Below are 25,582 nucleotides of genomic sequence, written 5' to 3' on the forward strand. Positions count from 1 at the left end.
CTCAGAGATAATGTAAAGTTTTTAAGTTCATGACATTTTTTAACCTCTGGAGAAAGTCAACCTGAACAATTACAAAAAGTAATAAATACTTCATGTAAAGACTTAAAAAGAGGAAGAATAATAAGAAAAAAAAGGAAGAAAATAATGTGATAAAGTGCTCCATGCATTTGTATTAAGCCTCAATATAAAAAGAAGAGATGGTCACAAAAAAGGTCGTAAAAAGTCAACCCAGTTAAACAGAGACAGCTCCTGTTCTCCACAAAACACACACACGTTCATCTTTAATGCATTCTGTAGCCCCTAACCCTAATCTTCACCACCACAACTAAATTCCTTAACCCAATTATTGGGTTATTATTATAAACTGAATGTAAACCCAATGCTAACCTTAATCTTAAAACCAACCCTTTGAAGTTGTGAGGCATAGATGTCCTCACAACACAGAAATGTCCTCACAATGCTGGTTTTCAACTGAAATGGTTTCTCTCAAAGGTAGAACGACATGCTCACACACACACACACACACACACACACACCCCTACACACACACACACACACACACACACACACACACACACACACACACAGTACATGCACACATTCACAAATCCAGTACTGTCCCTCCACTGTCAACTTTGACTCTCTCATCCTGACTGGCTGATCAGGAAGTCACTAAAGAGAGTGCAGCGGGTGAAGTGGAGTGACTGGCAGTGTGACAGTACACAATCTTTCAACTTATCTGCTCAGACAACTCAGACTGTACGCAAGTCATACAGTATAATGCAATATGTGTATATTTTGGGGTCAAAGGTCAAACACATCATTGGTTGACGAGGTGCTATATATGACTGTGTGTGTGTGTGTCAGAGGGATAAGATGGGATAAGACTCCTGATAACCGACAGTAACCTGAGGTTCACTTCTGCAACAGAGCTTATATGGGCTATTATATGGGCAGGATCCCTTTTGAAATGACTCACTACTGTACTGTATATCAGGGCTTTGGTTTCAATCTGAGGTGGTCCAACAAAGACCCATAGGATTAGTCACCTTTTCTGTACAAATTCATTTTGGAACAGCAGCTGCACACATGCTCGCATTTTCATCCATGGACAAAACAATGTAAATCTGAAATCTATAGCATTCTCTGACGTAAGAAACAATATCAACGTAGTATATCTATAACACACATCAAAACAAATGCTTCACATTCAACAACTGCTATAATCAAAGAATAAATAGCAAATAAATAACTTTAATTTAAAATAAAGCAAATCATAGATAATGCATATATTTATTTCAAACTAGAACTAGAAGTATAAAAATAGTTGCTACACAATTTTTTTCTTCTTCTTTTTTAATCTGCCATGCTTTAGGATGACATTATACAGTATTCTCACAGACGATCCCTGACTGCCAGTTTTTGCAGGGTTAAATTACAGGTTCAGAACTCTCTATGCTATGCTGCACTCAGCCCGGTCAAGATAATCAGTAATCATGTATTTTTGAAGTTACTGGTGGTTGTGATGAAGTTACTTTTCAGACCACACAGCCAGTGCTGGGTGTCAAAAGACAAACATGGTGACTGATGTTAACTGCAGATTATTTTAGTATTTCATTTTAAACAATGCTTTTAGAAACATCTTCATTTAGCGCTGTGGGTCTTTCTGTGCTTAATGAGATAGTGCCACTATCAGTTGTCAGGGTTAGGGTTAGGGTTAGCTAGAAACAGCAGTATGGATGTAGGGGATATTTGGTTTAAGGTTCCTTTCAGTCTAATAAGTGAAAAACATTGTAATATCTGAAATATATCCTACAAGGTTACCAAAATACAAAACTGTCGAAGAGTCTTGAGGAATTATATACTTATATATAAACTTTTGTTTCATTAATTTGTGTAAAAAAAAAGATCTGATCTGTCTGCTGTTGCTTTGAGAAACTGTCTACAATTAAGGCTTGGCCAGTCTTTAGTTACTGCAGGTGTGTGTATGTGTATATTAGATCCAGTGGTGTGTGTTCTTTGAGTGTTTATCTAAATGGTAACACTAGTCTACATGTCACAAAGCCTGGCTGACTATTGTTACTATGACTAGTGGGGCTGTTTCTAAATATGTTCATATAGTAATTGTAATATATTGTCATATTTTTTGGGTGGCAGCACAAATTAGTAGTATTTCTTTGAGTTTGGAAAAATTCACTTTAATGGATAAGTCTGGTGATATTCTATTGATCCTACTACCAAGTTGCTACATCCATTTCTCCTGGCCTGTCTTTTTTTTTGAAGAAGAAGAAATCTGTTTGTCTGTGTTTCAGGTCAGTGTCATCCACACTTGAACTTCAATTTGAACATCTTTTCAGTGGAGCTGTATATCAACCCCCAGAACCAGTGCTCCTGGGTGTTGCCGTTGCTGTTGCTAAGCTTTTTGCTACTGCTATACTTAGTGTTTTGATACTGTACCACATTCATACAGCTCAGGTTAGCTTTAGGATACATTTGTAGATAACTTTTAAGGAAGTATTGTAGGGGTTGTCCACAATTTATTTTGCTTTTCTTATTTCCTATTTTGTGGTTAGTCAGTGAGATTAGGGTTGTTCTTCTGTTTCATTCTGTAGCACAAGTGAGCCTTTGTTGTCCAGTTAGTGTGAGGTTTTTTTTTAATACCCTGATGTCTTACTTGCTTAATTTCTGCAGTTTAATTCTATTAATGATTTTATGTTAGTGAATGTTACATATTCTCATATTAAGTGTTTCTACAGTGCTTTAAGCAAAGAGTTTGGATTAATTTATGTTGCTCCCTGTGTTCCCTTAGACATTAGAGGTTGTAACACAAGTTTTGCCTGTGGTTTGAGTTACTCATATAGCTTATGTTACTTTGTTCAATAAATCTCCATTGTTGTTGAAAACACATCAGCAAGTCACACAATTACAGTGGCTGACATGTTCTTTCATTACAAAGAACAGAGACGCTGTGGTTTATTTTGAGTCAATCCTACAAACACCGTCCTGATCCTTTAAATACCTAATCACTAAAATACCAAATGTTTATTTATCCGTGGCTGAATACTCTAGAGGAGATCCCAACAAATGTACTCCTGTTTGAGCTGCATTTATGAAAAGTGTCCAACAGTTTTTGGAAATCACTGAGCCTTTATTTAGCCTGTTTTAAAAGATTTATGTCTTCAGTATGAAATAATAGAATTAGGGCTGTGGAAGTCTGACAGTAATAAAAGACAGACTAACACATTGTTTTATTTCCATCCCTCTTCTTTAAGAATGTGTTGATAGTAGGAAAAGAAAAGAAACAGAATATCACCAGCCTTATTCTTTAAAGACAACTAGTGTTTAAGGGAGAATTTCCCATTTAGACTAACTTCCAGTGAAATGAAACATTTCATGATTATGTTGCCTCACTAGAACTCTTCCTCTTTCATTTTTTTGCAAGAAGATCTGAAGCCCAAACATCAAAAATCAACATGCACAGTCAAAAGTAGTAGTGAAGTAAGCTTGAAGCTGGCACTGTTTTCATGTTGTTTAACACAGTTTAACTTGGATATTTCTGACCTATATTTATGTTTAATGTGAAGCTGACTGTTGGATGTACTGCTTTTATGTCTTCACTCATTGAGGCAAACAGCACTCTCTAGTGGTCACACACAGTACCACACCTTCTATTCCCCCATCTTTCTATTTGTGGTCCCTTTGTATTTAAAGTCATGGGGGAGGGGGGTGCAGCAAGATGCCAGGTGAGGCATTTGAGATGCAGTACTTGTCACGGCTTCTTCTCATACCCACAAATACCCCACATCATAGCAAAGGAAGGAGAGGCGATTGAAGAGGAACGAGCAGGGGCAGGAAGAGGTACAGAGAGGAGGAAGAGGAGGCGGGGACATAGAAGAGATTGAGGTTTGTTTACAGCAGGTAAAGGATGGAAGAGGAAGGGGGACAGTGATCAGCTGCATGCAGATTTACAGAGGAGGCCTTGGAAAAACATCTGCCTGGAGAGAGAGACAGAGAGAGAGAGGGGGAGAGAGAGGGAGAGAGACAGAAACAGAATATAAGGGCGATAGTCAAATACATTTGAGAGAAAAAAAGAGAGAGAATGATGGTAGAAAATAAGAGACAGCAGCCAGTGAGTCATGCTAACACTGCCAGTAACACATCACAAATCATTGTATTCCTGTCTTTACTGAGAGTTAGTGTGTTTGGAAATGCACAGAGCAGTCTGGGGTCAAATTTAGACTTCATAGAACGTACAATTCACCACCACAGTGAAAACTTCATATTTAGTCTGCAGAAAACTTTATACCACTTTATAGAGCATCAAAATTTACATTAAACATTTCTATTTCTATTCATAGTACACGTATAATATTGTCTGCAGTTCAGGCTGAGTGGTGTACTACTAGCATATTACACACTGTGAAAAACATATTAGTGTGCAAATTTTACAGCAATAGTTTTGCAAATTACGTGTACATTTTCAAATGAGGTCAATTCACTCATTTGTGATGGTGAATATTATTAATTACAGGAAGAAGGAAACTTAATGATAACCTGTCAGTACAAAAGTAGTGAGATAAGGTAAAACCCAGAAGTGGCGAATTTTATTTTCCTTTTTTTTATGGGTATTTTCAAGAGCAATATATTTTTTATATAATCTTTAACTCTGGTCTGGGATTTATAAAGCTTTTTTTTTTTTTTTAAGAGAGTGCTGATCTGAGACAGATGCTGTTTATGTCTCACAGTACACTCTGTGGCTGGAGGTATTTTTAGCAAGAGAGGCCACAGAAAACTGCCTGTCACAGCTTGTGTGTTGCAAATTTGGTTAACATGATTCAAGGGTGGAAGACTGAATATGAATTATGTTTGCCAACATTTAAATGTGATCAGTGGCATTGAATGTTGGCATTCATACAGTAAAGCGAGCATCTGCAGCATCAAACATTTTTTAAATGTCAACTATATGAAAACTATCAATTAGCAGATGATAGGAGGGAAATATGCTCATGTACTGTAGCTTTAAAGGCTTTAAGTTTTCTTTAGAGTAGAATACAAAGGTAATACATTCTATTTTTAATGTAATTTCCAAATTATTATGAATGGATTCACATGGGTTAAGCTATGATTGTTAATCAGTTAATCTTCAAGCTATTTGTTTGATTACTATTTTCTATCCTGTGTTTCATGAAGCTGTGTTATTTAGCAGAGATATTCCACGTTCTTACCTGCTCTGGTCTATTAGCTGGCTGAGGCCTCCGGTTGCAGGTTGTAGAGTTTGGCTGAGTCCTGATTGTGACAGACGTCACTTCTGGACACAGAATTGACATTCAGACACATGCTACCGAACATATCAGAATCACAGGCGGCCGCAGTATCAGCAGCAGCAGCATCCAGCGGCAGTGACAGGAACAAGGGGGCAGTGATGGAGCAGAGAGACACAGCAGTGAGGCAAGCAGATTAGTGATGTTTATTGGTGTTAAACAGAGGAGATAGGTGCATGCTGGGTGAATGTGGCAGTGCAATATTTCAAAATATTCATTGCCCATCATTGACTATTATTAATCACATTATAGAGAGAGATGTTAAGTTAATCACTAATGTCTTACAGAAACCATTCATGTCCAGTTTTCCCTTAAGTCTCCCAGACAGGACCTTCAATTGAAGCTGAACTGTTTGTAAATCATTGAAGTATTACCCACATAAACACGGGAATTCATCACATCTTACATAAAAGAAGCTAGATTTTAGAGATTTCTGCTCAAAGCCTTCAGTAAGACAGCAACACATAGCAGCAGGTGTTTTTCAGTAATCAAAGCGGGGGCACAAGTCTTACCTGTTGTCATTGATATCTGTGGTGTTTCCTGTGGACAGAAAGAGGTGTATAAGGAGGCAGGCAGGTGCACAGTGAGAGGGGTGGTGGGTAAAATAAGGTGAGATGTGAGTTTGTCACAGACACGTGGGTTTAACCAAAACAGCTCAAAGCCACTGAAGACAGAGACTTTGGGACAAGCGTCTGCATAATGAAGTAGAGCTCCTCATACCTGAATGACAAAATGGTTTGTCAGTGAATTTAAAATTACCCATATGACCAATTTGCTGAATCTGTGCCCCCACTGGAAATATAAAAATATCAAACTACTCCCTCTTCTGCTGCAGAGCACAGTAAATATTCACATAACTGCAAGAGGTCACTTGTCAGAATAATACACATGGGTCATTTTTGCCATTTATACAAATTACCATCCTGACATTTTTCTGATGAGGATTGCTTCTACTTCTACAACAAGGGTAAAAAACCAACAAAACAACAATAAATAAGGATGAAGTGGTAGAAGGTAAAAAAGGATTTCCTAAGGACCTCTAAACATTTCACCGTACACCTTGCACTTACACAGAAGGTAGGAATATTAGGATGGCTCCTGGATCACAGTTACATTCTGTAGAGCCCAATTTAGGAAATTAATTTGCGAGAGCAGCATGAGCAGCACTATGTCAAAACCTTTACTGCAGCAGCCACTGCATTTCTACAGCCACTTACTACGGAGGTGTGTGCTCTGCCTCTTAGCTACCCCAGCGGGGATCTGTCAGCAGATATTCATTTGGCTTTTTATTTCTACCCATTGACACCAGGACGCACTGCATGAAGGGGCTTCAGATGTTTCTCAGTCTCCAGTGAAAGTAAGACCTTCATTCATTGTTATTCATGGAAGGACGTTTACTTAATTTCTTTGCTCAAATTTGATGAGTTGGCTATTATCAAGAGGCCACATTTCTGACTGGATTATACTGAGTTTAATCTCAGTAGAAAAATTATATATTATCACAGTTAATAAAAATCTTACCCTGATGGGAACTGTCAAGGCTATTCCTAACTAGACTGAAAATTACAGAGAGAAAGTAAAAACTTTGAGGTACAGTACATGCTGTGCAGAGCTATTTGGCTTTACATTTTACACCGCTCTATCAGCTCTCATTGAAATTCATGACACTGAGTGGAGTTATATCCCAGAGTGAAAATTACCATGGCTGGACCAGATGGAATTTCCCTCCAACTTTGACTTCAGAATACATTACAGTATACAAGCATTTATTTCAACATGTCATGTTTCCATTTTAGGAAGAAGTGCTAAATAAAGTACAAATTGAAAAAAAAATCATAAGTTGCAGACTATCTTTAACAGTTCACATTTTTAAAAATCTGTTCAGATGACTCATTTTAGCAGCTGTCAGCATTATGGCTGCATATTTCTGAACCAAAAGGGCACAAATATCAGTGCTTTCCCTGTTTGTATTTTCAGGGTTGAAAATCTGAAACAGCGTAATGGAAATCAAACCCCCCCAATAAAACCAGCCTGGTTTAAAGGTCCACTGCCCACTGATGTGGCAGTGGACAGCATCACTGATATCTGACATTTAATAAAAGGAAGGTACTATCACAGCAGATTGATATATTATCTCTGACCCTGTTTCTGACTTTTATTGATATACGGGGAGAATCGAAGAGGTGTGGTGTTGTTATACAACTCTACAACTGTCAACACTGGGTCAGTAGCTGAGGTGGGCATCCAGCCTGTCCAGACGGCTATCTGTCTGGCTGAGTAATGACACTGCAAGCCTAATCTATCTCCTCCAGAGTCAGTGGTTGATGGACACACACACGCACACGCACACACACACACACACACACACACTGTAGAGGCAAATGTGCAAAAGTAACAAGCAGCATCATCGTCTTATAGCAAACTGAGAGCATTTTCGTTGGGATTTTTTAAGATATGACAGCATGTCATCTTATTAATATATATACACTTTATCCTAAAACCATTTACCTATGTCAAAACCCTCCTCCTGACTGTGCAATGGCTCAGAATTACATTTAAGAATGTTCTGACTACAACCTCATTACATGAAGATGAAAGCAAGAAGAAAAAAAAAAAAGACACAGCAGGCAGAATTTTTATGGTAGCAGCAGGGCAATCACTGTAAACTAGTTTAACAGCCAGACCTCTGTAAGAGTATATAAAATAGCATTCAAACATAATGGCTGGTAAGATAGCATAATGGAAATCACTAAAAAAAACAGCCGTAATAGCAAGTGCATTTACCCCCAGCTGATTGTGATCATAATATTTCTCATTACTTTAACAGGTTTTGTCTGAATAGAGCTCACCATTTTCTGAATCTAGCATCTCTGCAGTGTTGGTGTCTGCATGGCTCGCAGTTTCAGCTGGAGGCCTACAAATAGCAGAAAGAGATATTTCAGTAACACTGAAGGATCTTTATATTAGTTATATGAAGTACATGAAATGAAACTGTGATGTTGCACATATCCATCTACAAAAACCGCTAAAGCATTTTTCAAGCAGAGTAAAATAATGCAAAAATACTGATTATTTGCCAATACAGTACTCCCTATAGTAATAAAATGCATAAATTAACTTTGCTCTGAGTATGACATTCCACTACTAATTCCATTAGAATTAGTAGTGTGATAAAGTAATCATAATTCAATGTCTACTTACTAGCTCATTTTAGAACTTTCATCTACATGTCACTGTCTACATTCATGGAGGGTTGTCATGACAACTGTACTGAAACAGTTGAAAGTTCTGGAAAAGGCTAGTTACGAACATTTTTTGGACCTTGACCATGACTATTAACCTATTTAACCAAACTACTATGTTCATGGTCAAGAAGCTGAGGTGTGGTTGAAAGCACAAGAAAAAGTAAGTAACCTTGAGGTAATAACATTTTGTCAAAGTACAATTTCCATGTTCAATAAATTGAGGTATTGTTGAAAACATCTGCAGCAAAGAAGACTTTAAATAAAGATTATTTTGTAAAGCTATAATTTACAAAGAAGGTGCGATACATTTGAAAGCAGCCAAAATGAGTTAAGAGTAGCCCCTGTGCACCATACTATATGCTCCTGGGTTTACTCACATGTTGTTTTGAATGTCATTGTTGTGTGTATCGTTTGTTTGGGAGTCGGGGTGTTTCGTGGGGCTGTTCTGGTTGGAGTTGTCTTCAGGTAACCGGGGCTCGCTCTCTGGTGTCTGAAGAGTAGGAGGAGGAGCAGCAGCAGGAGCAGGAGCAGCAGCAGCAGCAGGAGCAGCAGCAGCTTGTTCGCTGTTGCTGTTGTGGAAAACAGCATTGCAGAAGGCAATGGGGTGCTCACTGTAGCCTCGGATGAAGAAGGGGTTGGTGGGAGAGCACACTGGGTAGTGGCCAGGTCGCACAGGCTTGGCTGTTAGAGATAGCACAGAAATTGATATATTGATTGATTCACTCATCCATGAAAGATAGAAACACTTATTTTGCCCAGTTACTGTTTACTGTTTCATAGTCTACTATGACACAAAATAATATAGCCTTTTCAATGTGAATGGAATACTAAGAATATATTAATATACACCACAACATTACAATTATTCTCTGTTGATTTATGATCCAAGAATGATTATTCTAAACACACTCTCAAATCAATAGCTCATTTTCTCCTAACAGCATTGCTTTCACACAGAATTGAAATGCATAAGTGCAATTATCTGATGCAATAGACAAGTTAGTGATTAAAATTGATTACACTGCTTTTCTAATGTATTTCTGTCAGAAGAGCATGCTCATAGAGTAAATCATTACATCCTAAATATTCCTGCCAACTTTCGTTACTTTTCGAGCATAAATGTTTTGTAAATTTGGTTTTATCATAATGCCAAAAGAATTAATAACAAGCATTTGATTTTTTGATTTTTTCATATTTTAATACAAACTAACACATAAATTGAATTTAGTTCATGGGTTCAACTCATGAGCCATCAGGTCTCAGGCATATTTATATATTCCACAGAGTTTCAAGTAGTTTGAGTTCCTGAACATGAAACATGATTGATACAGTGCAGCTCACTGATGGAGGAGGAGGCATATGAAAATGGTGATGATCTGGTGAGGGAAATGAAGGAGACAGATGACAGCGTGGAGAGGAGAGGAGGGCAAAGCAAAGGATGTTGCCTGTGAGGAAGTCACAGCAGGAACATGAAAGGGATGTTTGCACCGTGCCGAAAGAGTTTTCTCACAGTGTGTTGCAAGGGCAAATATCAGATGTGAGGAAGATGAAACATGGTGGCCAGACAGACAGAAGTGTTTACATGCGGAAGTGGTGGAGAGGATTTACATTTACATTCTTTCATTTCATTTCTAGACTAGTAGAGTTCCTATAGTAATCTACATACAGTAAATGTGTCTGCGGTCTACAGTGCTACGTATAAAGCTTTTCATTTTTAGTTTTTTACTCTTTACATATTTTATCACACACATAGACAAAACACACAAATAAAATATAAAAAGTACATGTGAGGGTGTGGTAAAACCACAAACATACAAAATCACCAATACATTTAAAATTTTGGTGTTCATAAATTGCACTACTTATGCAGATAAGCATGACTATTGATGTGTTAACAGTATGAATAACAGTTAAAATTAGTGATTATTATTGTTCCAAGTCAAATGTTTTTGACAACAGGGTGTTATTAAGTATTCTTTGTACATAGACAATAACACAAAATAATCCATTAAATTTTCATTCCACAAGAAAACTGACCTCTTAATGTTTTATACAAAGGCAGATGAAGATTCTTAGCCTGTCGAATTGGTTAATTATGATATTGTGAATTATTAACAAAATAATATGTAAAACTGTAAAGTTGACCTGCATTCTTATACCTTTAAAGACACATGTACATATTTGAAGAATACTAATGCCAAAAACAGTGGACAGTTGCAGTTTAAAAAAAGAAAGAAAGAAAGAAAGAAAGAAAGAAAGAAAGAAAGAAAGAAAGAAAGAAAAGAGGTGCACTTGGTACAAAAAGTTTGGAAAAAATTAATAAACTGTTTGTGCAGCTGCAGTATTTTGTCCAGATAAGTTGGGAAAGTACTTGCCCATTCAATATTACAGGATGTTAATTATGGATAAATGAAACTAGAATGTTAATATCAGTCACCCCCTTTAAGTCACTCAGATCAGAATAACTAAGAGGTGGAAAAGAACCCTTTATATAATCTAATGGATTCATTTTTGTATCAACTTTCGTTTTTGCAAGAGTTGCGCCAAAACTTGAAGAGAAATGATTGAACCAACAAGCTCAAAAGGATCAATGAAAGTCTGTAAAGTTTGAAGGAAATAGTGAGGAGGCCTTTATTCCTTTTTTCTTTGAAGTAGCTGTTTAATAATATCTTCATGTAGCCTTGATATTTTATAAAGTGATTACTGAAGAACCTTTTCATGGCAGCTCTAAGGAGGTGACCGTATTTGTTTTTGTACAGTTTATATGTAGATACATTTGCCTTATAGCCTTCTAGTGAGACAATTTGAGAGATTAAGAAATGATATATCTGATAAGCTTATGAAATTCATGACTTTGTTTCATAGTTAAAAGTATTAAATCATGCATTATTAATTTGTGTAGCAAATGTGTCTGTTGGTGGTAGGTTTGCTATGAGTGGGATAAAAAGAATTAGCATATAAATGATTTAGAAAATCTTCTTGGAGAATAAGTTTCACTTTTAGAATGTCCCTGAGACAATGGCATGATTTGTTTTCCTTATTTTACAAAAGTATTAATGAGACTGTTATTAAAACTATGTCAGTGTCTGGTGGTTGATAAATACTACCTATGACCACATTTTGATACTTTTGTCAAACATAATTCAATGAAAACTAATTCAACCTCTACCATCAAAATATAAAATATAAAATATAAAAAAGGTTATGTCGATTAAAAAATTTTGATGGACAAAGATCGAAAGTCCTACAGACCTGGACTGTCTGATAAAGAGAGTAGAGTTACAATATGTCAGTTCAGAAAGTCCTCATCCTAGTTTAGATTCTTCAGTAAGTACGGTTATAGAAAACTAATGATTTAAGGAGTATAAATAATTTACTTTTAGGGAGACTGTGAATATTTAAGTGCAAAAGGAATCCACAAAGCAGTTATATTGAAATTCATTGTAGCATTCTCAAGAGTAGGAAACGTTAGCAACTGAAAAGAAGTTATCATCAGGGTCAAAATCTCTATCATGACAAACATTTTCATCTCTGTTAAGTTCAAATGAATTAAATAACACACTGTTATTGACTGTAAACCTATGTTTAGTGACAACACTGTCAGACAAGGATACAAGGAATTCTTCATCATCAAATGCATAGAAAGGAAAGTGATGCACAAACATTACAGATCCATGGTGTCCAATTGCAAGATGTCATTTTAGGCAAAGGTGTACATTTTAACCTTTGTGTCGTCCTCTTGGGTCAAATGAAACCCATTTGTACAAAGTGAATAGCTGAACACAGACTTTTGGCATTTTGAGAATTTCTTTTCTGACTCCTGTAATATTTATATGTAACTGTTTTAAACAAAAAGTATATAAAATAGTTTCTTAGTTGCACTCAATCTAATCTGTATTGGAATCACTATTCCTGAGGTGTTTTCAGGGGACGGTGAGTAATCAGTTGATCATATCTCAGATAAGTGATGTCCTGTCTCTTTCTGGCCTCTCTCAGTGCTCTTTACAGATTCTGAGTAATCTTCATTACATTACTGTTGTTACAAGATTTATTCTATGAAGAAATACTTTTTCTTAAAACTAGTGGCTTGCATGTCATGGTGATAGATATTTTTAGATATATTTGATAGATATTATTCAGTCGGCTACAGAAGAAATTAAACTTTTAGTGACAGAATTTCAGTGGACTTACTCATATTGACATAATTTCATGACATTTACTGCCTTGAATTAAGCAATGAGGATAAGAAATTGAGATGCACTGGCTGATGAATTTATCTCATTGTGTTACATGAGTTGGAGCTTTTTGCCTATGTTGTGCAAAAATTACAGTGTTGATTGCACTTACTGCTCTCAGAAGTATTTCAGAAAACATACTTAAGCAAATGAGAAAAACTACTATGTACCTCCATATAAAATTAAATGGAAGGACTTGTAGACAGTTGTGTGTGTGATCTGATTCTGGACTGAACTGTGAAAGTTATAAAATAACATTGGAATAATGCATGTTAATACCCACAGATCAGATTTGAATGGATGGATGCATTGGGCCACTGCACTGTCTACCTACAGATTAGAAGATACAGTTGTATTATCATCGTTTTATCCGATTACATAGCTTTTACTGAGATATATCACTGCTGATGGCTGTGAAATTGTTTTGCAATGGTTAAATCCGTGAGTGTGAGGTGTATGTGTTACCTATCTGCGCGGCATGTGGCCTGCGGAAGGGATTGCGGGCTCTCATCACATCCTTGATTCGCTCCACCTCCTGCTGGTAGCGGCGCCGGTCCTTCATGGCCCCTTCCTTTGCCTCCTTCAGTGCGCCCTCCAGTGCCTTAACTCGCTCAGCTGTAGACCGAAGACGCTTCTCCAGTTTTGGAAGCTCACAACGAAGATCTGCATTGTCACGCACCAGCTGTGACACACACACACACACACACACACACACACACACACACACACACACACACACACACACACACACACATTCAGTATGTCCCAAGATGACAAAAAATGTCTATGACCTTGTAATAAATATTCTCTTACAAAAAAAGAAAATGTTTGTAATATTGCTAATATCTTTGTTGATCAGTTTCCATATTTGTCAGGGATACGATTAGTCCCCTCTACAGTTTTGCCTGATCGTTTTGAAGAGCAAGCAATGAGAAGAACTCAAAGACTGTTATACATTTTTAAATGTTTCCAATTTCAATTGTTCTGCCACCTCCACCAGAAAAGCATCCTCCTGTTTTGCAGTGTTAGAGATGCCCCCTTTAGACAAGAGCACAACAACGATTATATACGACAACTCACGTAGCAACCACATACAGTAAGCTCTTGATTTGAAATGGTACATTTTTGTCGGTTAGGTGCAGTGGGGTGGAACAGAACAACCTCAAGAGTGACCTGATAGTCAATCCGCCATAGAAAAAGACAGCCACACTGTCTTTGATGTTGGGGAAACATGGTCAACCACCTTGAATTGAAGGTTAGCTCACCTGAAAACACTGGTGTAAACACACTAAAATAATAAATAAATAAATAAATGAAAAAAATAGTATGATCTCCTCAAAGGAGGAAAAAATGTACAATACAATTTGTGTAATTACAGCCTAAAACTAGTCCTATGCCACATGATGTGGAGTATAATGCTGCTATAGATTATGGCTTTGCTCATATATGTTTAAACTCTTGAAACTAAATAAAGATTTACTGATGTTCAGGTTCCCAATAAGTGGAGAATGATTAAGCACTTTAATCACAGAGTCTACAGCAATGTGATCTTGCAAAACTAATTCGCATCCTGAACAGATACTGAACACAGTTCAAAGGTTAAGCAATGGATGAAGGATGCAGGAATTCAATAGAACCACCTGAGGGTCAGCTGAATTGGTTTATTGTTTGGTGGTGAGTCTGTTTTAAAAGAAAAACAAATGGAGACAGGTTCTCACTAGGGGTACGTATACTGGTATAAGATTGTGACAGTAGTACAGATAGATGGATAGGCAGACATTATCTGTACAGTAGCACAGAAACTCATCCATAGTGCTCTGTCCACTGCCTGTCTCTGGGACCCTTATCACTTTCCACTTGGAGTTTGCTGATTTATAAGCATGACTTTCGTCTTCCTTTCCAACAGTATCAGCAGGTGGTGGGTGGGATGGACTCTCCCAGCAGCCACTTTAGGATTGCTTTTCTGCTTGACAAACTGCTGCAGTGCAGCGCTCACCAATCTGCCAGACTGAGTATATGTGCCAGTCTGTAGAACATTTAGCACATCAACACTTAGTCCTCTGCTGTAGTCCATTTAGGAATATGAAAGAAAGATGTGAAGTTCTGTGGTTGTGTCATCTTTTTAAGCACAAGGGTGCTTTAGAGAGTTTGTGTGCAGGCTTAAAAGAGCAGAGTGTGTTTGTGTGCACCTGCATGAGGTTGAATTCATTTGTGTTTATCAAATCTAAGTAACAGTTTTATGCTGCGTGGCTTCCTTTCCCTGAAGGCAGCATGGTTTAACACCTCCTGCTGTTCTGTTTTCAAGGATACTTTCATGTGAAGTTGATGTAGCAGGATGATTGATGGTGCTTTAACCCATAGGAGAGCAATGACAAAAGGCGCACACTGCTCTGTATTTTAATACGGCTTACTCTTTATGTCTTTCTCTCACATTATATTCAACTAAGACATTTTTGCTTCACTGCTTTGCCACAGCATACTGCATCAGGCTTCCAGGCTGTAACAAATTGGATGATATGGCCTAATTCTTGAAGAAATACAGGACAGGTAAGATGTTATTTTCTGTTTTCCATGGCATGGAAATTTTTATATATATAGATATAGCTGCTGGTTTACCTGTTTGTGAACTTTTGTAAGCTGCTCCAGGTTGTTTTCAAGAAAGGAAATCTTCTGTTTCTGGGTGATATATCCCCCACTCTCATCAGGCTCCATCTCTGCACTCTGTTGACACAGGCAGTAGATAACAAAATATAGCTCACTGCAGATGCTGTAGTTCCAAAATAGTAATTTGCCACCTAGATCTACATGAACTCTAACTACAATGACTATATGATGGGTATAAAAGATTTTTATGCTGTGCAGGTTGCTTGTGTCTGGCTTACTTTTCTAACTCGAGCCGTGAGGTCTTGAACAAATAGCTTGCGGAGGTTGTGGAGGGTGTGGAGCTCACGAGCCTACAGTAGGAAGAGACAGAGAGATAGAGGAAATGGTGCTGTTGGAGCAGTTAGAAAGTATTTGGTGGATCAGTGGCCTCTAAGGGAGCCTAGTGAATCGTGACAGCAAATAATGACTTACAACAGTCTCTTCCAGCCCTTTGAGATCTTGCTTTGACTGCTCGTGTCGCTCATGGAGAAATCTGTAGACAGACAAAATGATAGATGGAGAGAAGTGCCACATTGTTGCCAGAATAATTCATGAATTAAGAACAAACGCAGCATGGACTGGCTGCCCCACTCATGGGCTGTTACCCATCTGCCATCTGATGTAATACACTGCAAAGGTTATTGCAGAAAAAGGCCCATTAGTATCAAGCTGCTACCTAGGTCCAAAACTCCATAATGAGGATACAAAGAGAGTGAGACAGAAAAAAAGAGACCAAGAAAGAAAGAGACAAAGAGAGGGTTAACAGGGTTGACTTCCAGCTCATTTTAGTCACAATCTCTGTGATTGTATTACCCCACAGAAAGAGACACATACTGTTAATAGAATGAGAGTCCGAGCCACAGAGTTGGAGGAAAACAAATAGACAAAAGGAAGACAAATGACAGAAAGATGGAAGATGGGAATCAAAAGAGGCAGCTCGCCTCAAGGTCTCCATATGGTGAAATGTTTGAAAGCTGTCCAGGACAGCAAAACAAAGACTCACGTCAGTTCCTCCAGCTGCCGGCTCTTGTGATGTTCTTGACTCTTGAGACGTTCAAAGTTGCTGTGCAGTTGCCTCAACTCCAACTGCTGTTTCTGGTTACAGCTAAAAAAGTTGAACACCGGCTGAGTCAGGGAATCACTAAATTGGTTCAATCATCTATATGTAAAAGAAAAAGCACAATCTCTTTCTGTCTATAATATTAACTGTTAGGGAGGAATCCAAGCAAATAAAAGTCCCTCAAGGGAGATGCCAAAATGTGAAAAAGAAACTACAACACAATAGATTAAACCTGGATGGAGAACTCACCTTCATTTTATTTAACTTAACATCTATTAACCTTATGTTCACTGCTGAATTGTATTTATTTTGTTATTTTGGAATAAATATTACAGTAGGTCACTGAACACAGATTTATTAAAAGATTTCTGACAGATAGTACAATTATTTAATATGACAAGTGCTTGTTATAATGATAGTTTTAAATCCCTTCAGTGCAATGTCATCACTTTACTGTCAAATAACAAGACAAAATTGTCCTGAGTGTGTGGACTACAGCTCCAGCACAGTGGCATTCAAAGTGACGGAAGCAAAAATGAAAGCAGGGCACCATTTACTGTAGAGTAAAATCAGATCAAAGACACACAGGCATTTTGGCTGGCCACAGGAACACTTAAGGGGCCCAACTGTGTCATTAGGTCAAGCATGGAAGTGTCAATTACGGTACAGACATATGCTGTTTTTTTTCTGAATGGGGCACTTTACAATTAAATATAATATTCCACAAGGGGCAGATTTTTACCTAAGGTTTTAACCATTTTTAAGTTTAATCTCGTCTTATCTTTTGAGAGGACTTGATTCTTACATCGGAAGAAGATTTATTGTATGCAATTGTATGCTTTTCTTTTTCTGAGGGGCCACTCTGCTCCTATTTCAGCTGTGTTTCACCTCACTGGAAACCATCCATCCATTTTCAAGCTGCTTATCCAAATCAGGCTGTGCCAGCAGGACAAGCAGGGCAGCCCAAATGTCTTTTTATTAAGAAATTCTCTGCAGCTGCTCCTTGGGTGTTACCAGAGACTCTCTAGGCCAGCTGGGAAATGTACTTTATTCCCTCCCAGTGGGTCACAGTACATCTTCAGAGCAAGGCACCTGAAGGCTCAATGGTTCCTTGCACTGAGGTTCAGCAGCGGCTTCACTCCAAAGTCCTCCCAGACTGCTGTTTCCTCAACATGTAAACCACCCACGGATATTGATTTTAGTCCCTCTTGAAGCTAGACAGGGCTTAGAGTTTTTTGAGAACTCAACTACTGAGACCATATATCCCCAATTTTAGCATTTCCACACTGCTTATGAGGGTAGAATTGAATTTCTGATTTGAGCCCGCAGACAGCTGACAGAGTGGGAAAATCTTCTCCCTTTGAAACTATGTACAACCTGTATTGTATAGTTTTAAGGGTAAAGGGTATATCTCCCGCTCTTCTCTTCAAACACTCTTTTACAAGTTAAGAATTTTGAAAGTAGACTTTTCATTTAGAAAGGGAGCCTGAATATCAAAGAAGGTAAAGAATTACAATGAAGCACTGACTCAGTTAAGTCGTCGATGATCTTCTGCTTTTCATTGATCTCGTCTCGCAGGCGGCCAAGCTGTTTGCTGTGCGCCTCACGGTGTGACTCCATCTGCTGCTCCAGAGCCCTCTGAGGTATGGGCAACAAGAGAGGGTGAGAGACATACATGTATAATGAGAGGAGAGAAAGAGTGACAGAGAGAAAGAAGCATATATTGGTTTAAAAAAGAGGTGGGAAACAAAAGGAAAACACAATGACTAAATAATGAGAGGGAAGAGAATTACATGCACCATTGCACATGTGGATATGCAAGGCCAGCTGGGCATTAAATGCGCGCACACACACACACACACGCACACACACACGCACACACACACACACACACACACACACACACACACACACGCACAGCAGAATGAAGAGAGTAAGGCTTGATGTCACACAACAGTACACATGCAAAACTATACTCATGAGTACATAAACATGTGCACACATACAAACAGATAATGAACAACAACAAACAATGCCAACTGCACAGTGTTTGGCAGCTGAAAACTTCATGTGTTGCATATTTACATGAGCACTCAAGGCTGGATTACCAACTGGGCAACTTCATGAGGCCCCAGACCTCCAGGCCCCAAAAAAGTGCTAGAGTTTACTGTGTGACAGCTGCTTTTTGGTAATTACAAGAACAAGCAAATGCACAGCTTGTACAGCTTTGTACATATTTTCTGTGAAGAGGCTCTGTCCTGTTTTATGAAAATCTGGTTCTAACAACTTCATCATTGTAGGTTATGTTATGTTCACATGGCAAATTACTAAAAACTAACAGGCATGCTGAAAACCTTGGGTCCAGTAGTATTCCACTAATAAATTACTTGTTGGTTTCTGGATCTTGTGCATTACACATGAAAATTTGACGACTACCGGAGACTGATAGAATAATGTTTCAATAAATCCTTTAGTCTATTGACAGAAAATGAAACATCAAGAATCTTGATGATTGATTGAGTCATTTATTGAAGAAAAATGCCAGATATTCATTGTTTCCTGGGTTTTAAATGTGAGGATTTTCTAATTGCTTTCAAAATTTAATATAATTGGATTTTGGACTGTTAATTGGACAAAAGCCAGACATCTTTCACTTCATTTTTCAAACATTTAATAGACTAAACAATTAATCAGTTAATCAATAATGAAAGTAATTGTACTTGCAGAACATGTACTAGTGTAGTGACACACACTCATGGATGCAGTTGCACACACACACACACATACGTACATGCACACCAGCAGTTAGCTGGCGCTGCAGTCGTATGATAAAAGGTCATTACAATAAATTGCTCACTGTCGTCATGGTTACCTTTATATCACAGGATTCCTGAATAGGCGTGTGATTCACCCCCTTGGCCACCTGTGACATGGTCTCTAAAACACACACATCCACAAACAGACACACACACACACACACACACACACACACACACACACACACACACACACACACACACAGTTAGAAAGAGAAAGACAGTGAGAGAATGACAGTGAAGGAAATGAAGACAGAGAGGTAAAACAGGAGTGAAACTCAGGAAGAGAAAAGCGGGCAGATAAAAGAGAGTATACACTGATGTAGATGAAAGAGGTGACAGTGACCTGACTTTGACTGCACAGTAGTACAGCGGTAGATGTTGACAACAAGGTCAGCTTGATCTAAGTCATGCCTTGGGAGTAACAATGTCTATTATTGCAAATGACAGCTATTGTGTCACACTGATCTGATCTGCTGTCGACTCACTATTCTTCCTGGTGTCTGATGATGAAATTACAAAGCGCCGTTCCCCGCAACAGCACGATGTGTGATCAACATGACCTGCAGCACTTTGTATTTATACCTCTGTAATGACTCGAGGACCGCCTGGCTTGGCTGTGAAATAGCGACAAAATTGATTTACTTGTCCTTAAATCTACCAGTTATTTAATGTAGTTCTGTGGGACTCCTCAGGAAGAATGACTTACATTGCCTTTGGCCTGATTTGTGAATTGTGTCAGTATCCTGGTAGCATCTACAGTCGGCTGTACCTCATATACTGCTGGACTTTAGATGAATTTCCAAATGTACCATTAATCTATTTGTGCCAGTATTGTGAAATGTTTGGGAGCTTAAGCTGTTCATCAGCGTTTACCCTTGTTTTTCTTTTTCTTGACAGGATAGAAAGGCCTCTGGCACAGACTAAAACTCTCCATTGAAGCCAATAAAATTGTTTCAAACAGGGAGGCACTTCCTTCTTGTTCCAGCCCACTGGAGCTGAAATGTAGTGGCAAATTTGTGGCCTTTTTACATTTTACTTTGTTCAGAGATGATTTTGTTTGACTGTGTCAAAACATTAAACTTACATTTGACTTTGGCATCTCAATACGGCAATTTGGCAAGATTTACAATGCAGATTAATCTGTCATCCTTCATTGGGCAGTGAATAAGAACGTTATACAGTCAAGTACTTGAAGATCATTTAATCATTCATCATTTTAATCCCTTCACCACAATGTCATATTAAAACACATGCATTTATTGGAAGAATATTCTATTTCATACCAGCAGTTCATGTCAGTTTATACTGAACACAGTTCGTTCTGTTTTCTTGACCACTTGACCTTGTTGATTGGATATGCTCTTGTAGCCTTGAATTTTGCCTGATTTATCAATTATAAGTCTGTTGTTTTGCTTGCCTGAGCATATTGATAATTTCCTCCTTCACTTTACACTCTAAATAACTTACACCTGGTTTTTCAATCACATATGTAAAATATCTCAACCTAAGCCTGTGGCTACAGCACTTTGATTACTGTACACATACACCATCTGGACATTTTATTTTATTTTATTGTACAACACTGATCATGTTAAAGCTGTATTGTTCCTTGGACTTTAGGTTTGGCTAGATTGTTGGATTTGACTTGATTCATATATTGTAAAAACATGCTGTATCCTCAACCTGATGGTATATTTCACCATTTCTGGATTAATACATTGAGGGAAGTGCTTTGCACTTCAAATCAGTATTTTTCATTCATCACTGTCGGGGTTGTGAAATGAATTGCGGGCTACCAGTCAACCAGTGCACCATTTTGTCCAGCCTGAAACATCTAAACACTAACATTAAGGTGATCCCCTTACTTTTCCTCGAGTGCCACCACGAGGTTAGCAGTTTTGGATATTAGTGAAGTTTTAAAAAACTGAATAATTGAAGTGAAATTTGAGATATTCATGGCATAAAAATTGGTCAAAATGTTCATCTGTAACATATCTGAACATCTATTGGATGGATTTATACAAAATCTAGACATTCATGGTTCCCTCATGATGTATTCTAATGACTTGGGATATGCCCCGATTTTCCTCTTTCACCACCATGAAGTTTACATTTGTGAAATTTGATTCATACATTTATATCCGCCTCAGAATAAAATTAAATACTTTTGGGGATCCTTGACATTTCATCTAGCACCATCATCAGGCCAAAATGTGAATATGTCCAATACTTTATGGGTTATGACCAAACACATGTATAACATCTATATTCCACCAGTGTCTGCTGTCAATACGTGTTTAGTGCTGAAAATGTTAGCATACTAACAAACTATTTAGATGGTGAACCTGGCAAACTTTATATTATGAAGGGTCGAGCTGCAGTCTTGCAGACTTTCCCTAAACTTACATGACACATTAACATGACCACCCAACCCCTAATCTTAACCATCACCCTCCTGAAGTCTAAACCTAGCCAAGTGGGTGTGTTATGTAGTAAAGTCGGTTTGTCATGTAGATACATACGTTTGTGCTGCATCAGCAGCTGGATATTTTTGATTATACTGTATCTGCTAAACATCAGCATGTTAGGATTTTCTTGTGAGCATAAATTCATTAGCATGACTTGGGATTTTTAGTTGGTTTGTTATCTTTTTATTTGTTTTTGATTAGATTAATACTGAGGGACCTATTGTTGTACTTCCATTGTTTACCACAGAATAATGATATAAATGACTCTACCTCGAGCTTGGAATTTGGCCAGCTCCTCGCTCAGAGAGTCGTAGCTGTCCTCCAGCTGTCTCTTCTTCAGCTCCACATTCTGCATGTAGTCTGTTAGAGAACGGATCTTTGCCTCATGCTGAAAGTCACAACAAAGGAACTCAGATGCAGAAAGTATACTGATGAGGAACGGACCTCTACCCAAGAGAGCACTCTACACTCACAGACTGACAGAGATTTCACACAAAGGATAAAATGTACTTTTAACTTACAGTTAAACGGATATAGTCCACATTGAATATTTATGATCCCTGTTCATTAGGGAATCAATTTAAATACCAAAAATAGTCAATTTCATGTCATAATGGCTCCAAGCAAGCACATCAACACAACGAAAACAAAACACACAATCTAAGAGTAGAGCAGCTGATGCAAATAATGTTTTATTGCCACAAACAGCAGAATGACATTTTGAGCACACAACTCTCCATCATAGTAATTACCATCATAAAAAGGCCTATGTAAGTATGTGCAATCTTAATTAGTTTGATGAAGAGCTGTGCGCTCGAAACGTCACTCTTGTTTGTGGTGATGATGAATGTTTTAGCACTTTGAGGTTTCAAAGTCTATTGTCCTCATTTTTTCCACATCAACACCAACGTTTCTCACTGGAATAACAGATTAAACAAACTAACATTAGATGTTTGCAGAGGTTGCCAGTTCCTCTAGCACTTACATCCACCTTTCCCTTTTTCCATATATTACTAGTAACCACATCATCTTTGTATCTGTGTCATCACCTGTGAAATGAGGAGCTGACACGAGGACAGCTCTCTGCCAGTCTCCTCCATCTTGCGGTGACACTCCATTTGAAGGTTCTCCAGGTGACGGCAGCGCTTCACCATGGACTTCACCTCTGACTTGATCTTGCTGATGTAGAGGCGAGCAACTGTGAACTCCTCCTCGATCGCACCAGTGATCTCCATGGGCTGTAGACAAATCAGGTAGAGAGGTGGAGAGACAGTTAAAAAAGAACTGGATTTAGTTAAGATTATTTAAAGATGGCAGAAGTGAGTCATCTAAGAAACACTTTCTGCCATTTTGTATTCACATCCATTATGTTAACAGTATCATTCAGCAGATGCTGTGATTCAGATGCTTCTAAATTAACTGTGGAAGATGTGGAATATACACATCAAAATCAATATGAATATGACAGCTAAGATATTCCTGCAGACATGCGTATAATCTTACCTCAGGTGTTACACTGAAAATGTATTGTCAGGGGTATTTTATGTGTGGCCCTTCAGCTGGGTCATCATTATAAACACACACATAGACACAGTGATTTGTTTTAAATGCTCATCAAGGTTTGTGAATGTCCACAGATGCCAAATATGTCGTGCTGAATTAGAGATAAATGTGCATAAAATCATGCACAGGACATCAAAAAATGTTCCACTCTGTCTAGAGTTTTAATGTCTCATTCAGTGCAAGTGTGATGAAGCTTTAGCTAAGCTTTGGAACAAAAAGATACAAAATACACATAAAGTTATATGACACATTGTTTACTCCCCTTATTATATCCGTATATCCATACACTGGAATTAGTGAGTTAGCGTTTGGCAACACCTAATTTTGGTGAATCTGCATGTTGTAGTGTTAGCTACTAGCAGCTCCTGTTTGAGCTGAAACCAGGGATGTACTGGCAACAGTCACAGGATTACATCATACTAAAAATATGATGATGAACAGGCATGCTCTTATATGGAGCTTCTTTTTTATATGATTTCTGTGTGTATTCGTAAACATTTATTCTCAATGGAGATCAGAAGCACTGCTATCAATAGAAATAATAGGTCTTGCTCACTGCAGGAATATGTGTTTAATGTTTCTGTGTTGTGGTTTAACAAAATTTTACCTCTGAGAAGAAGAGAGTCACTGTATCAATTGGGTATACATAGTTAAATGTTTTTTCTAACTCTGATACAACCTAAGGGGAACATGGAGATCCAAAAAATTCTAGTTAGAAGTTATGAGTATAAAACTAATAAATATTTAAAGAAACACTGCATGCATATCATCTTTTGTCACAGACATGAGACAAGAGTCTATTTTGACTCTTTCTTTCTGCCAACCTTCATCTTCTACTACACTCACCAGCTTGATATCCCGGTTCCCGACGATGGTACTGAACTCACTCAGGTCCTTCATCAGCCCGTTGAGAATCTCAGCAATGCGTTTCCTCTGGTGGCTGCTCACTTCCCGGATACGGGACAGCTCTGCCTCTAATGCCATAAGGTGAGCCTGTGGCGGGAAAGGAGTTAAACAAGAGAGTGAACAAAGAGGAAGATGAGAGGGGAGAGTGGTGTTGCGGTGTGAGTGGGGGAAAATGGAAAGGGGAGATAGAAAACCCAGGGGACAAACAACATGAAAAACAAGGGAATAATAAAGAGAGAGAACATAGAGATGAAAAGGATTGAAATGAGGATAGATCTCACACCTGAGAGCACACACTGCAGCAAAATGCACTTTAACCCCTGACCTCTTTCTCATAATGGTGCTAAATTACAAATCAATAAACTACAGAGGCAGAGATAGTGGGTGATGACACTGGTGCTGGATGAAAGAATCAGGGGCAGTGAATGATTAGGTTGAGCTTAACTTATCCTTCTCCATTTTGCTCAAGCATCGTTTGAACACCATGAACAATTTGGGATCAATCAATACAGTACAGGTGTGAACAATCTCAGAAACAAATTATTTAATCTTGCAAAATTGAGCCTTAGTTTTTCAACATGAGTAAAATTAGAAAAAGAAACAAATGAAGAAGACCTAGAATTTTTCTTTTTTTTTCTTGGTTCAGTGGTTCAGTGTGACCATGGCGAATTTGTATTCGTCCATTTCTATATTAGTGGTGCTATAGTAACCAAAAATTGTCTTGTTTCATTTTTTACTATGTGGATCGTCAATTATCACAAGAATAGTGCACCTGAGCTGTTTATTTAATGATGCATTTTACGTTATCGCCCCCCATGGATCATCAATCATTTGAAAGCACCATTAACCACCTGCTTCAATACAGTTGCATTCAATTCTTTATTAACCTCTCCATCTTCATCTCATTAATTAACTAAAGCCTCCTGACAATTTTCCAGGTCACTTCTCATGTCATAACATTAAGTTAGCATAAACAAATAATAATTAAATAATTAACAGAATCGATATGTTTATGAATAAGTAAAGGGAAGAGAGTAGAAACGCTGATAAAAAATGTTCAGTTTAGTTGATAAGAGATTTATGGAGGGATATCAGAGAGAATAGATGGCTGGGGGAACGATGAATGGAGTTAATCATAATGATACAAAGGGGCTTAAATGGATGGATGGATGAAAAAAGGTGTTTAAAGGAGCAGATAAGTGGCAGCGACGGTGAGCGATGGCATGGCCTCCTTCAGAAGGTGAGAGGAGTTTCCACTAGAAGCACAGATGAAGATGGCTGAGGGGACGGTTGGATGAAGGCAGTGATAAATGTACCCCATT

The 25,582-nt window shown here is 38.0% G+C and overlaps 1 protein-coding gene across 1 annotated transcript in view; it reads right to left on the reverse strand.

The window, feature by feature from the left end:
- Positions 1-8,939: 8,939 nt before the first annotated feature.
- The window catches only part of kif5ab (kinesin family member 5A, b), a 50,984-nt gene continuing 34,341 nt past the window's right edge, over positions 8,940-25,582 (reverse strand). The window contains exons 15-25 of the mRNA XM_053316356.1: positions 24,201-24,347; positions 22,841-23,029; positions 22,062-22,179; positions 19,377-19,441; positions 18,033-18,142; positions 16,448-16,549; positions 15,877-15,937; positions 15,684-15,755; positions 15,418-15,522; positions 13,267-13,483; positions 8,940-9,247 (exon numbers count right to left, since the gene is read on the reverse strand). Coding sequence (XP_053172331.1) covers positions 8,940-9,247; positions 13,267-13,483; positions 15,418-15,522; positions 15,684-15,755; positions 15,877-15,937; positions 16,448-16,549; positions 18,033-18,142; positions 19,377-19,441; positions 22,062-22,179; positions 22,841-23,029; positions 24,201-24,347 — 1,494 coding nt within the window. The remainder of the gene's footprint in view (positions 9,248-13,266; positions 13,484-15,417; positions 15,523-15,683; positions 15,756-15,876; positions 15,938-16,447; positions 16,550-18,032; positions 18,143-19,376; positions 19,442-22,061; positions 22,180-22,840; positions 23,030-24,200; positions 24,348-25,582) is intronic.

This window comes from Scomber japonicus, chromosome 3 (genome assembly GCF_027409825.1).
Source record: "Scomber japonicus isolate fScoJap1 chromosome 3, fScoJap1.pri, whole genome shotgun sequence".
Taxonomy (NCBI): Eukaryota; Metazoa; Chordata; class Actinopteri; order Scombriformes; family Scombridae; genus Scomber; species Scomber japonicus.